The sequence below is a fragment of the Mobula hypostoma genome, chromosome 21, assembly GCF_963921235.1.
Source record: "Mobula hypostoma chromosome 21, sMobHyp1.1, whole genome shotgun sequence".
Lineage (NCBI taxonomy): Eukaryota > Metazoa > Chordata > Chondrichthyes > Myliobatiformes > Myliobatidae > Mobula > Mobula hypostoma.
In genome coordinates this window covers 8,327,853-8,342,287 of record NC_086117.1, presented here as the reverse complement: position 1 = coordinate 8,342,287, position 14,435 = coordinate 8,327,853, and the positions used below count along the sequence as shown (strand labels likewise).

At 39.5% G+C, this 14,435-nt stretch overlaps 1 protein-coding gene across 3 annotated transcripts in view; it reads left to right on the top strand.

Moving 5' to 3' along the window:
• Positions 1-14,435, top strand: part of scai (suppressor of cancer cell invasion) — a 158,000-nt gene that overhangs the window by 85,180 nt on the left and 58,385 nt on the right. For all 3 annotated transcript variants that reach the window (XM_063073391.1, XM_063073392.1, XM_063073393.1), the window contains exons 3-4: positions 9,663-9,758; positions 12,121-12,207. In XM_063073391.1, coding sequence (XP_062929461.1) covers positions 9,663-9,758; positions 12,121-12,207 — 183 coding nt within the window. The remainder of the gene's footprint in view (positions 1-9,662; positions 9,759-12,120; positions 12,208-14,435) is intronic.

Genomic DNA, 14,435 nt, shown 5'->3' with positions numbered 1-14,435 from the left:
GAGCACATTACAAAATAATTCTGGTGGAAGCATCCTGATTTAACATTTCGTTCTTGATGATGAAAATTTGTTTCTGCTCATCTGGATTTGCATTTGTGTTTTGTTAACTGTTTTACCCTTGAATAAATGTTTATTTTCTATAAATTCTAATCTCTCCTTGTTCATGATTATGCTATTGTTGGGGAAAATTTCACAGATTCTCTGAACTTGCTGATGTCCCTACATTTCTTTTTTTTTATTTTTTAAAAATTTTGTTTTTATTTGGATAAGGAATTCACAAGTATCATGTACTTTTTTCACATGTATAACCTTTTCCATTTTTTTATATGTATAGAACTATAATTATTTATACATTCTTAAGTACATGTTGAGATGATATAAAAAGAAATTAGACACTTAGATAATTATGTACGGTAGAAATTCTAATCTATTAGGCTAAGTAATGGTGTTAATTGTTAAGAAAAGTAGTAATAATAGTGGATTAGTAATAGTTTCCATACATCTCTTCTGGATCACTTCTTCTGGTCCCAAACGTTGTGTGTAAGCCTATGTAACAACCATTATAGGTGTTTATATCCTAACTTGTTCATGCTTGCTCCTGCCCCCAGACATAATTATCCGATCCCTATGTACTTATTTACTTAATTTTATCATTTTTTTATCCCTTATCCAAATCTTTTCCTTTACTTGTATTAATTCTCTATTTTCCAAACAAAAAAAGACAAAAACAGTAAACATTTAGACTAGGGGTGCTTACATTAGCAATATTACTATGTTGATGAGAAGAGCAGTATAAATCATTAGGAGATACATCTAAAGTCTGCTCGCATTGGGGTTATATATTCAATCCATTTATTCCAGATTTGATAAAAATTTTTCTTTTTGAATTCTCAGGGAGTAAGTCAACTTTTCCATTTTAAATATTTCCAAGATAATTTCGTGCCAATCTTCTAATGTAGGTGGTATTGGATTTAAACGCAAACAACAGGAATTCTGCAGATGCTGGAAATTCAAGCAACATACATCAAAGTTGCTGGTGAACGCAGCAGGCCAAGCAGCATCTATAGGAAGAGGTGCAGTCGACGTTTCAGGCTGAGACCCTTCGTCAGTCCTGACGAAGGGTCTCGGCCTGAAACGTCGACTGCACCTCTTCCTATAGATGCTGCTTGGCCTGCTGCGTTCACCAGCAACTTTGATTTGTGGTATTGGATTTAGCCACTTTCTAGTGATTGATTTCTTACTTGCCGCTAAAAGGGCCTGCAGCAACTTTATGTCTTCCTTCTGTTCAAAAAATAATACATGCCCCAAATAGAGCGTCTCAAAGTTCAGAGATATCTGGGTCCTAAGTACCTTAACTAATGTTCTATGAATACCTTCCCAATATAGACTTAATTTAGGACAATCCCAGAAAATATGGAAATGATTTGCCTCCTTGGAGCCGCACTTTCTCCAACACGTCACGTTTGTATCTTTATATTTTTCCTGATATGGGGTCTTAAAGTATCTTGTAATATTTTTCCAACAATGTTCTCTCCAAGTCAAAGAATTAGTCGAAGACCACTGAAAGCTGCATATTTTCCCCCAAGCCTCCTCTGAAAGTACTAACCCCGCTTCTTTCTCCCACTTCTGTTTAATATACAATGTGTTTACATTTTTAGCATGGGAGAGTGCATTATATAATCGAGAAACTGATTTACTAGGTATTGAACCGCAAGCCGAATTAAGAATCTTGAAAAATTCTAATTCTACTGTTGATGGGTCTGTATATCTACAACTCTGGTTAACATAATTTCGTACTTGAAGATACCTAAAAAAAGTCATTGTGTTCTAGGCCATGTTTGTCCTGCAGGATTTGGAAACTTTGTAATACTCTTTTAGGTATAAATGAGAGGTAGGTTGTAAGACCTTTCTTTATAATACTCTTTTAGGTATAAATGAGAGGTAGGTTGTAAGACCTTTCTTTATCCATAATTCAAATCTTTTATCTCCTCTGTTGGGAAGGAATTCGGTATCATATGCACACCATCTGAAGAGTTTTAGCATGTTATTAATTCCACATGAATTAACCACCTTCTGCCATATTTTTAATGTAAGATTTATCCAACTGTTTTTAAATTTTTCCAATTGGGCCATCAATCCTTTGTCAGCTATTAAGGCCTGTAGAGGAAAACTGTCAACCAATCCAAATTCTATTTCCTTCCATCTAGCCTTATATTCCCTATTACACCAATATAACAGAGGGGTTATCTGTGAGGCATATAAATAATTTCTCAGGCAAGGAAGAACCATACCTCCTCCTTCCTTCCCTAACTGTAAGGTGTTATATCGAATTCTAGGTTTCTTTCCTTGCCAAATGAAGCGGGAAATCCATTTGTCCCATTCCCTGAATTGATTATCATCCACAGGTAAAGTACGGAAAAGATACAGTAAACGAGGAAGAATATTCATTTTTATAGTACTTATCCTTGAATTTAAACTTAAAAAGGGGATAAGATTTCATCTATGCATATCTGCCTTTATCTCTGAGATTAATGGCCCATAATTTACCTGTGACAGCATTGAAAGTTCCTTCGGCAGGGTTATTCCTAAATATTTTAATGATTTAGCTTCCCACTTAAGATCATATGTATCCTGCAATTTTTTGGATGGTGTATAATTTAGGGACATAACCTCCATTTTCTTTACATTTATTTTATAACCTGATGTTTTCCCAAAGTCATCCAACAATGTAAACAATCCTATAAATGATTTTTCTGGTTCACTCAGATAGACTAAAGCATCATCTGCGAATAACGCCACTTTCTGTTCAATCCCTGCCACTTTGATACCTCTTACCATTTCGCTCTGTCTTATTAGTTGGGCAAGCGGTTCAATATTTAGCGCAAAAAGGAGAGGAGAAATTGGGCATCCCTGTCTAGTGCCTCTCTCTAAAATAAAGGAGTCAGAGAGGTCCCCATTTATCTTAATTCGAGCTGTAGGGCTGTCATATAGAGTCTGGATTACTTTAATAAACTTTTCTTGAAAGCCAAATCTTCCTAACACTCTGTATAGGAATGCCCAACTAACCGAATCAAAAGCTTTCTCAGCGTCTAATCCTACTACCATTGTCTCTGTCTTGTTCTTATTAACCGATGTCCCTACATTTCATTGTTGGGACTCCAGAAGGAATGGCAAAAATCCAAGGTTCATTTTATTGTGGGAAATGTTGTTTTTGAATCCCCATCTTTGCCCTTGGCACTATTAGCGAAACGAACATTTGTAGATGTACCTGTCCACTTTTGCAGGACAGGTGTCCCAACATTGCTACATTGTTGGGTATATTTGAAATTATAATGAATGATTTGGATAGATACAGTTGCCAGAAGGATAGGATTTCTACAAAGCGGCGAGACTGCTTTGTTCATTTAACTTCAGTGACTGCTTTATTAGGTACACCTGCACATCTGCTCATTAATGCAAATATCTTATCAGCCAATCATATGGCAGCAACTCAATACATAAAAACACGCAGACATGATTAAGAGGCTGAGTTGTTGTTCAAACCATACATCAGATCTAAGTGACTTTGACCATTGAATGATTGGTGGTAGATTGGGGGGGGGGAGGGTGGCAGTGATGTTGAATTTTCATGCACAACAGTCTCTAGAGTTTACAGAGGATGGTGGAAAATAACAAAAAACAAATACAGTGAGCAGCAGTTCTCTAAGCGAAATTGTCTTGTTAATGAGAGAGGTCAGAGGACTGATTCAAACTAACTTAATTAATCATGCCTTACAACAGTGGTGTGTGGAAGACCATTCTGAGTTCCACTCTTGTACCTAATAAAGTGGCCATTGAGGGCATATTCCCTGCCTGTACAACATTGGACATTGCCCATATAGATTATTACCCTATGATTATTGCTTAATTTTTTAAGAAATGCTCTGAAGAAATAAAGAAACATTTGTTGACTGCATCAGCAAGTGATTTTTGCAAATTAATTTGTTCCTGCTTTAATTATCTAGGCTCTTGTTTTGAGTTTCCAACAGCACAACTCTGCCGCCTTTTAATTGCGGATTTCAGATAAGTGCCCAGAAGTTTAGGATATTAATGTTCCAGCAAAGACCATGATCTTGTACCATGCTAACATTTCAAATTTTTTCTGTGTATCAAAATCTTCACCCTGTTCTCATTATATATTCCTTTGAAAATAAAGATTATTCCCTCTTTTGTGGCATATCCTTTTGGTATTCATTACACTATATCAAATGCATTTCAGATCACTCATAAGAAATTCAAATATGCCCAAAATATCCAAATTCTAGCACTTTACTTTTTACTATTTCTGCATTAATATGCTGAGTTGTTTAATGAAATTCATTATATTTCAACAACTGTAATTTGCAAGTCCTGAGGGAATGATGCTTGAGTTCACCTGGAGTATTGTGTGCAGTTTTGGTCCCCTAATCTGAGGAAAGACATCTTTGCCATAGAGGGAGTACAAAGAAGGTTCACCAGATTGATTCCTGGGATGGCAGGTCTTTCATATGAAGAAAGACTGGATGAACTGGGCTTGTACTCGTTGGAATTTAGAAGATTGAGGGGGGATCTGATTGAAACGTATAAGATCCTAAAGGGATTGGACAGGCTAGATGCGGGAAGATTGTTCCCGATGTTGGGGAGGTCCAGAACGAGGGGTCACAGTTTGAGGATAGAGGGGAAGCCTTTTAGGACTGAGATTAGGAAAAACTTCTTCACACAGAGGGTGGTGAATCTGTGGAATTCTCTGCCACAGCAAACTGTTGAGGCCAGTTCACTGGCTATGTTTAAGAGGGAGTTAGATATGGCCCTTGTGGCTACAGGGGTCAGGGGGTATGGAGGGAAGGCTGGGTTCTGAGTTGGATGATCAGCCATGATCATAATAAATGGCGGTGCAGGCTCGAAGGGCCGAATGGCCTACTCCACCTATTTTCTATGTTTCTATGTTTCTATGTTACATTAACTGCATTGACAATTAGTTAACATCGTTTTTCATTTGGAGTAAGGATTCAGCCCTCCACAAACTAAATGAAACCCCAGTGCTGCTCAAATATCAAGAACAATTTCCAGGAATTATTCACATTTGTTCACCAACAGAAATTGGCTTGATTCGTGATGAAATGTGGCATGGAAAGTGCGGACACAGGACTGTATGTTTGGGAGCTGGGGTTGGATCAGTCTTCATCTGGCATCTTGTCCACAGCCATTCCAACATGGGTGGCCCTGAGTTGATGCACACTCCTAATCATAAATTCGAAATGCAAGTCAGACACAAATGCCAAAAACTTTACAATAGCATGCCTGGAGATGATGACACACTTACATTTCCAATAACACCAGTGGAAGTAAAATCTGCTTGCAAAGCACTGTATCAGCAAAAGCCGCCGGCGTGTATCTATCCAGGAATACTGCAGTATCTTGGTGAAGAGAGTATCAAATGGCTAACTAGTGCTTTCACTGAAGAGAAGATGGCGGTGCGATGCAGCTCGCAGCAGCTAATCCGGAATGAATATCTGTTATTTGTTAAGTAGGATGCTGTGCACAATCCTGATTTGATGGAGACGGACGTGAGAAGCATGGAGGAACATCTGGTGAAACTCTTGAAATGCCTGTTTTGCTGTCGCTGCTACTGTACGATCCAGAATCTCTGGAGGGGAAGGCCCCGAATCCTCGGCTTTGCCTGTTGCTTGGCGGCCAGGGCCGGGGTAGAAGCGCTCGGCAGAGGTGGTGCTCGGTGTCGGAGGGTTGGTCGGAAGCTCGAAGTTTTCAGATGGACTCAGAGTCGGTTGTGGTCTGGTGCTTCGAGGGTGCTGCATCGGCAAGTTTGCAGCACTGGAGGTTCATGGCAGGAAGAGTTTTTTTTCCTTGTACTGTCTGCGTGAGATGATGGGGCTATCGGGACTTTGAGACTTTTTTTTTACCGTGCCCATGGTCTGCTCTTTATCAAATTACGGTTTTGCTTTGCACTGTTGTAACTATATGTTATAATTATGTGGTTTTTGTCAGTTTTAGTCTTGGTCTGTCTTGTGTTTCTGTAATATACTGGAGAAGCATTGTATCATAATGCATGCATTACTAAATGACAATAAACGAGGACTGAGTGTCCTCATAATCTAATGTAATAACAGAAGGAAAATACCCTGACACTTGGAAACGTGCCAAATTCATTGTGGTACCTAAACCAGGAAAGCCTGCAGACGATCCAGCAAGTGCTGTACCTACAAACTTCTTGAGCTTATTATTTTATCTGGAATGTTATCTCTGATAGATTCTTACATACCAATCAAGCTGGCTTCAGACAATGCCACAATACCAGTGAACAAGTTCTCACACTCACATCATACATCGAATCAGGCTTTGAACTCAAAAAGAAAACTGAAGCAATTTTTATTGGCTTATCTACTACTTATGACACCGTTGGCAACCAAGACTTAATGTTAAAACTAGCCTGAATCATCCCATGTAAAAAGATCCAAAGTCTCCTCCACAGAATTACAGGCACCTGTTCTTTCTTCACCTCCCGAGGAAGTGACACCAGTCGCATTTCGAAATTCTACGATGGCGTCCCCCAAGGGTCAGTTCTGGCTCCAACCTTGTTCAATCTGAACCTCAGTGCCACCCCGCCCCCCCCCCCCCCAAGCCAAATCTGCCAAAGTGGTAGCTAAATATGAATGTCAACAAAGCAGTCACTTCCATATTTCATCTGGACAACTGACTAATCAAACTTAAACTTAATATCTAAATGACAAACAGCTCCACACCCAAAGTACTTAGGGGTCTCACTAGATCGAACTCTTTCGGACAAGATCCACTTTCAAAATGTTGCAAAGAAACTAAAATCCAGAACAGCCTTCATCAGGAAGATAGCATGAACCAAATGGGGTGCTAACCAGTCAGTCCTGTGAACATCTAGCCTAGTCCTATATTTTTCAGTCACCGATCATTGTGCTCCCACCTGGGAGAGAAGTGCTCACACAAACATCATCAATACACAGCTCCATACTTCTATGAGAATAATCTCAGGGGCCCTAGCATGTACTCCTGTATAATGGCTTCCAACAATGAGCGAAGTAGCACCTCTAGAGATCTGTAGAAGACTAGCTTCAGCAAAATTCTATAAGCATATCCAAAATATCCCCAACAACATTCCAGTTTGTAAACTCATCAAAAAAGCTCCTCCAACTTCCCGACTGAAATTCGAAAATCTTTCTGCAACCTGAAAAATCTCAACTCCTATGATGAACACACCGAATGGTGCCAATACTGGCACACCAACATGCCCCCTGTCAGAGATCTGATCAGTGACCCCAACTTGCTCCTCCTGGAGCTACCAGAAAAAACAGGACAGCCACAAATTGATCCAGAAATCGATGTGCCAAAACAGCACAAACACGACACTGATGGGGCGCCTGAGGAACCCCAGCTTGCCCCTGTATGCCCCAACCCAGGACATCTTCCACCTGGTCCAAACATGTCCTCTAACCAAGACCTGAACATCAGGAATTCTGCAGATGCTGGAAATTCAAGCAACACACATCAAAGTTGTGCAGATGCTGGAAATTCAAGCAACACTTTGATGTGTGTACCAAGACCTGAGACGGCTTTGCTGCAGTCCATCGATGCAGCCGCAAGCTGGAGGACTGGCTTGACAAAAACCAATTAGAAGTGTGAAGAGAAAGACACAGGCCATATGAAATAACAACAACCAACAGAAAGACTGGATTTTTCCCCCCCTCATTTTTGGTAATTGCCTTTAGAAGGAAGGCAACATTTTAGTACATTAAATCTTAATTTTACTCAGAATTTCTATAATTGTGGAGAGGATGTTTCCCATAGTGGGGGAATCTAGGACCAGAGGGCATAGCCTCAAAATAGAAGGATTTCCCGTTAGAGCAGAGATGAGGAGGAATTTCTTTAGCCAGAGGGTGCTGAATCTGTGGAATTCATTCCCACAGACAATTATAGAGGCCATCACTGGGTATATTTAAAGCAAAGGTTGATAGGTTCTTGATTAGTAAGGGCATCAAAGATTATGGGGAGAAGGCAGGAAAATGGAGTTGAGAGGGATAATAAATCAGCCATTAAAGAATAGCAGAGCAGACTTGATGGGCCAAATGACCTAATTCTGCTACTAAGTTCTATGCTGTAATTATTCACTTGCATTCCATCAGGAAACTTAACACCCTGGCACTCACGGACTTGATTTTGGCTCCAGAAAATTAGGAGATGAAGTGCATTGAATAACCTGAAATAAAACCTCCAGCAGCACACACAAAATTCTGGAAGAACTCAGCAGGTCAGGCAGCATCTATGGGCAGTCGATGTTTTGAGTGGAGGTCTTTCATCAAAACAGAGGCTGAAGCCAGGATATGAAGGTGGGAGGGGATAGGTGGAAGAGGTAAAAGGCTGAATTCCTCAGTTTGCCAATATTTTCTGTGTATTGCTGAAGATTTCCAGCATCTATAAAATCTCTTGTGTGTATAAAGTCTCCAACAACAATTGTAACAATTGAGGTTGCATTTTTTTCCTTTATTGGTTAGGATACTGGCTATACTTTCCATATTTAACAATTCATGTTTTTCTATATTTTAAATTGGGTAAAACAATTGAAACCTGAAGAACTATCCCTGTCTAATGGAAAAAAATATCAATTGTATCTGAGATCAGAAAATGACTGGGAATGGTCAAGTGAACAAAATACTAGGTGCAGGTTTGCCAAGGAAGAAAATCTAACAAAATACAGTCGACCTTCACTAATCCGACTACCTGTAATCCGGTTCCTTTGATAATCTGGCACTGATTATGCTTAATGTGATCTTTCTGTAATTCGGCATTTTCACTAATCCGACACTCCTCAGGTCCCAATGATGCCGGATTAGTGAAGGTCGACTGTAGATCAATTTTTCATCATTTGATAAGCTTTTAAAGCTCATGAATCATTTCTTGTATTGGTTACTTGAGATTATGCACAAATATAATCAAACTGAAGCAGTTCTGAAGAAGGCAATGCAAGGCTGCCAGGTAAGTTTCACTGGAGGGGCTGCAGAGGACAGTGAGAGACTGGGTTTGCTGAGTTTGTTTACTTTGGAGTGGACTGGACTGAGGGGACTGACTGCAAAATTGAGAGACTTGGACAAGGAAGTTCATGAGAAACTTTAACCCTTAGCATAGGAATATTTTTAAGATCATTTTCAAAGATTTTTTTTTACCCAGAAGGTGGTTGAAATCCAGAATATGCTGCATGAGGGGATAGGTAGGCAGGTACTCACAATACTTAAGAAGTATTTAGATAAGCACCAAAAGCATAGAAGGCTGTGGGATGAGGGCTGAAAATAAAATTTATGTGGTTCTTGATGTTTGGTTTGGAAGTATGTATAACTCTGGGATTAAATTATTTATTACATTTAACAATGTTTTTTTAATTGCACACAGTAGTATAAATGCATAGTTCCAGTTTTATATTGTTACAACAGATTGTTTACTGGGACGATAACTTTGTAGTACAAGGAAAAATTAAGCAGAATTGAGAAGAACTTTCCATTCTTCTCTAATTCTTTTCTGTCTCCTGCCTTCCTCAATTACTTGTCATTTGCCAATGGCTTAAATTTTTGACCTACTAAATTTAGATTATTCTTTTCTAATAGGGATTTACCTCAATATGGGCAAAAGCAGTGGCAGTCATATTTTGGGCGGACTTTTGATGTTTACACCAAGTTGTGGAAATTTCAACAGCAGCACAGGTGAGAGAAACTTTGCTTTGCAGATTCTAAAGTATTTTGTTTTCAACAAATAAGCATCATAATAAAAATTGACAAATGATAACCCTATCACCTTATTTTGTAAGTTTTATAGCATGAAATAACTCCAGTGCAAGAGACTTGCCTTGGTGAAATTAACATCAACAGGTAGATCTTTGAGCTGTGGTGTTTCATGACTATCATTATATACCTAGGCCCAAGATGGTCATGAAATACCACAGCTCAAAAGATTTATTTGTCTCACTTATTTTCAAGTGATCATTTTACATTTTATATGTTTAGTTAAAATAGCGAAGGATTTAAAGTAACAATCTGCTGGAAGAATTCAGCGAGTCAATCGGCATTAGGGGAGGGGTCGTGGAAAAATGATCAATGCTTTGGGTTTCAGGTTGAAACATTCCATCAGAGATAGAACTGCTTTAGAATAGTTACCTTGAAGTGCGTTATTCTTACTGAACCTAATAAGAAATATAATTAAATGTTAAAAATGGAGTTAGGCAGAGAAGCTTTTAGACAGATAGATAGTTTATTGATTTCAAAGGAAATTACAGTGTCCCAGTAGCATTACAAGTGCACAGATATACAAATCTACAAATATTAGAAGAGAAGTAAGAAAGAATAAACAAATAAGTGTGACTCTTGATCACTGTTGTGGATGATTACATGTATTAGCTGCATTCTCAATCATTGCTAGCATTTCAAATCTGCCTGAGTCTATCAGTAATACTCAAGACCAGGAGAAAGATGACCACAAGTGGTTGGCACAAGATTCTTCATTACTGAATCCTGAATGAACGATTAAACATAAGTCCAGAACGAGGGGTCACAGTTTGAGGATAAAGGGGAAGCCTTTTAGGACCGAGTTTAGGAAAAACTTCTTCACACAGAGAGTGGTGAATCTGTGGAATTCTCTGCCACAGGAAACAGTTGAGGCCAGTTCATTGGCTATATTTAAGAGGGAGTTAGATATGGCCCTTGTGGCTAAAGGGATCAGGGGGTATGGAGGGAAGGCTGGTACAGGGTTCTGAGTTGGATGATCAGCCATGATCATACTGAATGGCGGTGCAGGCTCGAAGGGCCGAATGGCCTACTCCTGCACCTATTTTCTATGTTTCTATTATTGCTGATGCCCTGGTGCATGCTGACCAAGTGTGCTGTGTTTTCTTGTTACACTGTACTAGCACTGAACAGCATCCAGTCCTTGCAGTTTTTTTTCCAAGTTAACAAAGGTTAAAGATCTCAGACCTTTGATCCCAGTTCTTCTAAAAATGGTGATAAAGTTTAGGTAGAGCCTAGAGCATAGTACAGTGCAGGAACAGGCCCTCTGTACCAAGCTAATTAAATTAGCAATTGCCCAAAAAAAGCTAATCCCGACTGTCAATGCCTTGTCCTTATCAATGCAAGTAGTTACTCTATTGCAATTTTCTGTAAACCCTCAGTTTGACTAGCAAATATACTTAATTTTACCATTGGTCAATTTAATGGGTCTTTAAATAGTCAGCAATGGGTGAAATATTTGTCCTTGGTCATTCACAGGATTTGTCTTTCTCTTTAGTTCTTTGTATTCTGAATATTGGTCTGAGTAAAAGTAAAGGCATCCGTTAGTCTTGCGAGACCATGGATCTGTGCCTGGAAAGTCTTCACTCTCCAGGGCGCAGGCCTGGGCAAGGTTGTATGGAAGACCAGCAGTTGCCCATGCTGCAAGTCTCTCCTCTACACGACACAATGTTGTCCAGGGGAAGGGCATTAGGACCCATACAGCTTGGGACCAGTGTCGTCGCAGAACAATGTGTGATTAAGTGCCTTGCTCAAGGACACAACACGTTCCTTCGGCTGGGGCTCGAACTCATGATCTTCAGGTTGCTAGTCCAATGCCTTAACCACTTGGCCACGTGGTCTGAGTAGCTTGTATTTTATTTCTGATACCATGTGGTTATAATGGAAATTATTAAGAAGAATAAGAAAGCAATCATTTCATAAAATAAAAAGTCACTTAAATCATACTGTCATATACGTTCTTCATTGCATACTATCCATCTTGCATTGTTGTATGTAACAAACTAGCTAGTTTCAGTAAAATATACAGTTTTCTTGTCTGATGTTTTTGTCTATCTAAGTATATGCTAAGAATTAGGTTGAATGAATTTTATGCTGTTATTGGTAATTTGTTCATTAATATATTTGCACAGTTTTAATTTTGGCCTTATAATTATTGGAAACATAAAGCTAGCTCAAGCTACAAGTATATGTGGAGTTTTTTTGGAAGAGTTAGAATGTGAAATGTATTTTTTGCTTGTTTAGACAATACACATGGGATAGTTTATTTGTCTGCTTTTCACCCTAGGCAAATCCTGGATAACAGGTATGGCTTGAAGCGGTGGCAAATTGGAGAAATTGCATCGAAAATCGGACAACTCTACTACCACTATTAGTAAGCATGAGTTTTGGATTGTTGAAATGCAAATGAAGTAGTATGAAACTTTTAAAAAGATGTTTGTTTAAAGCACTTTTTCTTCCTGATAGTGCCTTAAATGTCTGAATTTTGAAGTCGTTTTATGCACAGAGGCAACACTTAAGGCTATTCCTATTTGCAGTTAAATTAACCTTATGCCTTAGTGCCATTTTCCTCCATTAATCCCATATCCTTTAATTCCCATAATATCTAAAATTATGTTGGTCTTTAATATCTGAGCTTCCACTGTATTCTTGGTTCCAAAGATTGACCAGTCTCTGGGTTAAAAAAATTCTTTTTATCTATGGCTTGGAATCATAGAATCACATGATACAGGTGGGCCCTTGGGCCACCACTTACATGCCGACCATTTTGCCCATCAACCTTTGTCTGCACTGGGACAATATTCTGAATGGCCAACTTCTTATTTTGAGGCTATGACCCTTGCTCTTAGACAGTGAGTTTTCTGAATTTCAGTGAGATAATTTCTCATTCTTTTATATTAAAGAGCTCATCTCAATTCTGTTTAATTTTCCTTGCACAGCAAAGCTGTCATCCCAGTAATCAATCTGTTGTACCTCTACAAGTATATTCTTCTTTTGGCAATGAAGACCAGATCTACATTATACACAGTGTTTTAAATGCTGTCTCACCAGTGGCCTTGCCAACTGGAGGAAGACAGCACCTCTTTTGTGCTTAATCCTCTTGCAATAAGACTAACAGTCTAGGTTGTTTAAACCATAAAACATAGCAGCAGATTGGGCTGTTCAGCCCATCGAGCCTGCTCCACTATTTCATCATGGCTGATCCATTTTCCCTCACAATACTATTCTACATTCTCCCCATAACCTGATTAATAAAGAACCCACAACCTCAGCCTTAAATACAGCCAGTGACCTGACCTCTACAGGCTGCCTGTGGCAACAAATTCCAGAGATTCACTGCCGACTGGCTAAAGAAATTCCTCCTTATGTCAGTTCTAAATGGATGCCCTCTGTTACCCTATATTCTGAGGCTGTACCCTCTGGTCCTTGACTCCCCTACTACAGGAAATATCCACTCCACATCCACTCTATTGATGCCTTTCAACAACATTTGATAGGTTTCAAAGAGTTCCCTCCTCATTCTTCTAAATTCCAGCAAGTAACAGGCTCAGGGCCATCAAACACTCCTCATACGATAACCCTTTCATTCATAGAATCATTATAAATTAACCTCCTTTGAACCCTTTCCAATGTCAGATAAGTGGCCCAAAACTGCTCACAAAACTTCAAGTAAGGCCTCACCAGTGCCTTGTCAAGCCTCAGCATTACATCCATACCTTTATATTCTAGTCTTCCCGAAATGAACGCTAACATTACATTTGCCTTCCTCACCACTGACACAACCTGCAAGTTATCTTTTAGGGATTCATGCAGGACTCCCAAGTCCCTTTGCAGCTTTGATTGTTGAATATTCTCTCCAGTTAGAAAATAATTGACGCATTTATTCCTTCTACCAAAGTGCATGACCTCTATCATGTCTCCTCTCATCCTTCTTCTCTCCAAAGAGTAAAGCCCTAGCTCCCTTAATCTCTGATCATAATGCATACCCTCTAAATCAGGCAGCATCCTGGTAAATCTCCTCTGTACCTTTTCCAAGGCTTCCACATCCTTCCTATAGTGAGGCGACCAGAACTGGACACAGTACTCCAAGTGTGGCCTAACCAGAGTTTTATAGAGCTGCATCATTACATCGCGACTCTTAAACTCTATCCCTCGACTTATGAAAGCTATCACCCCATAAGCTTTCTTAACTACCCTATCCACCTGTGAGGCAACTTTCAGTGATCTGTGGACATGTACCTCCAGATCCCTCTGCTCCTCCACACTACTAAGTATCCTGCCATTTACTTTGTACTCTGCCTTAGAGTTTGTCCTTCCAAAGTGTACCACTTCACATTTCTCCGGGTTGAACTCCATCTGCCACTTCTCAGCCCATTTCTGCATCCTATCAATGTCTCTCTGCAATCTTTGACAATCCTCTACACTATCTACAACACCACCAACCTTTGTGTCGCCTGCAAACTTGCCAACCCACCCTTCTACCCCCACGTTCAGGTCGTTAATAAAAATCACGAAAAGTAGAGGTCCCAAAACAGATCCTTGTGGGACACCACTAGTCACAATCCTCCAATCTGAATATACTCCCTCCACCACCACCCTCTG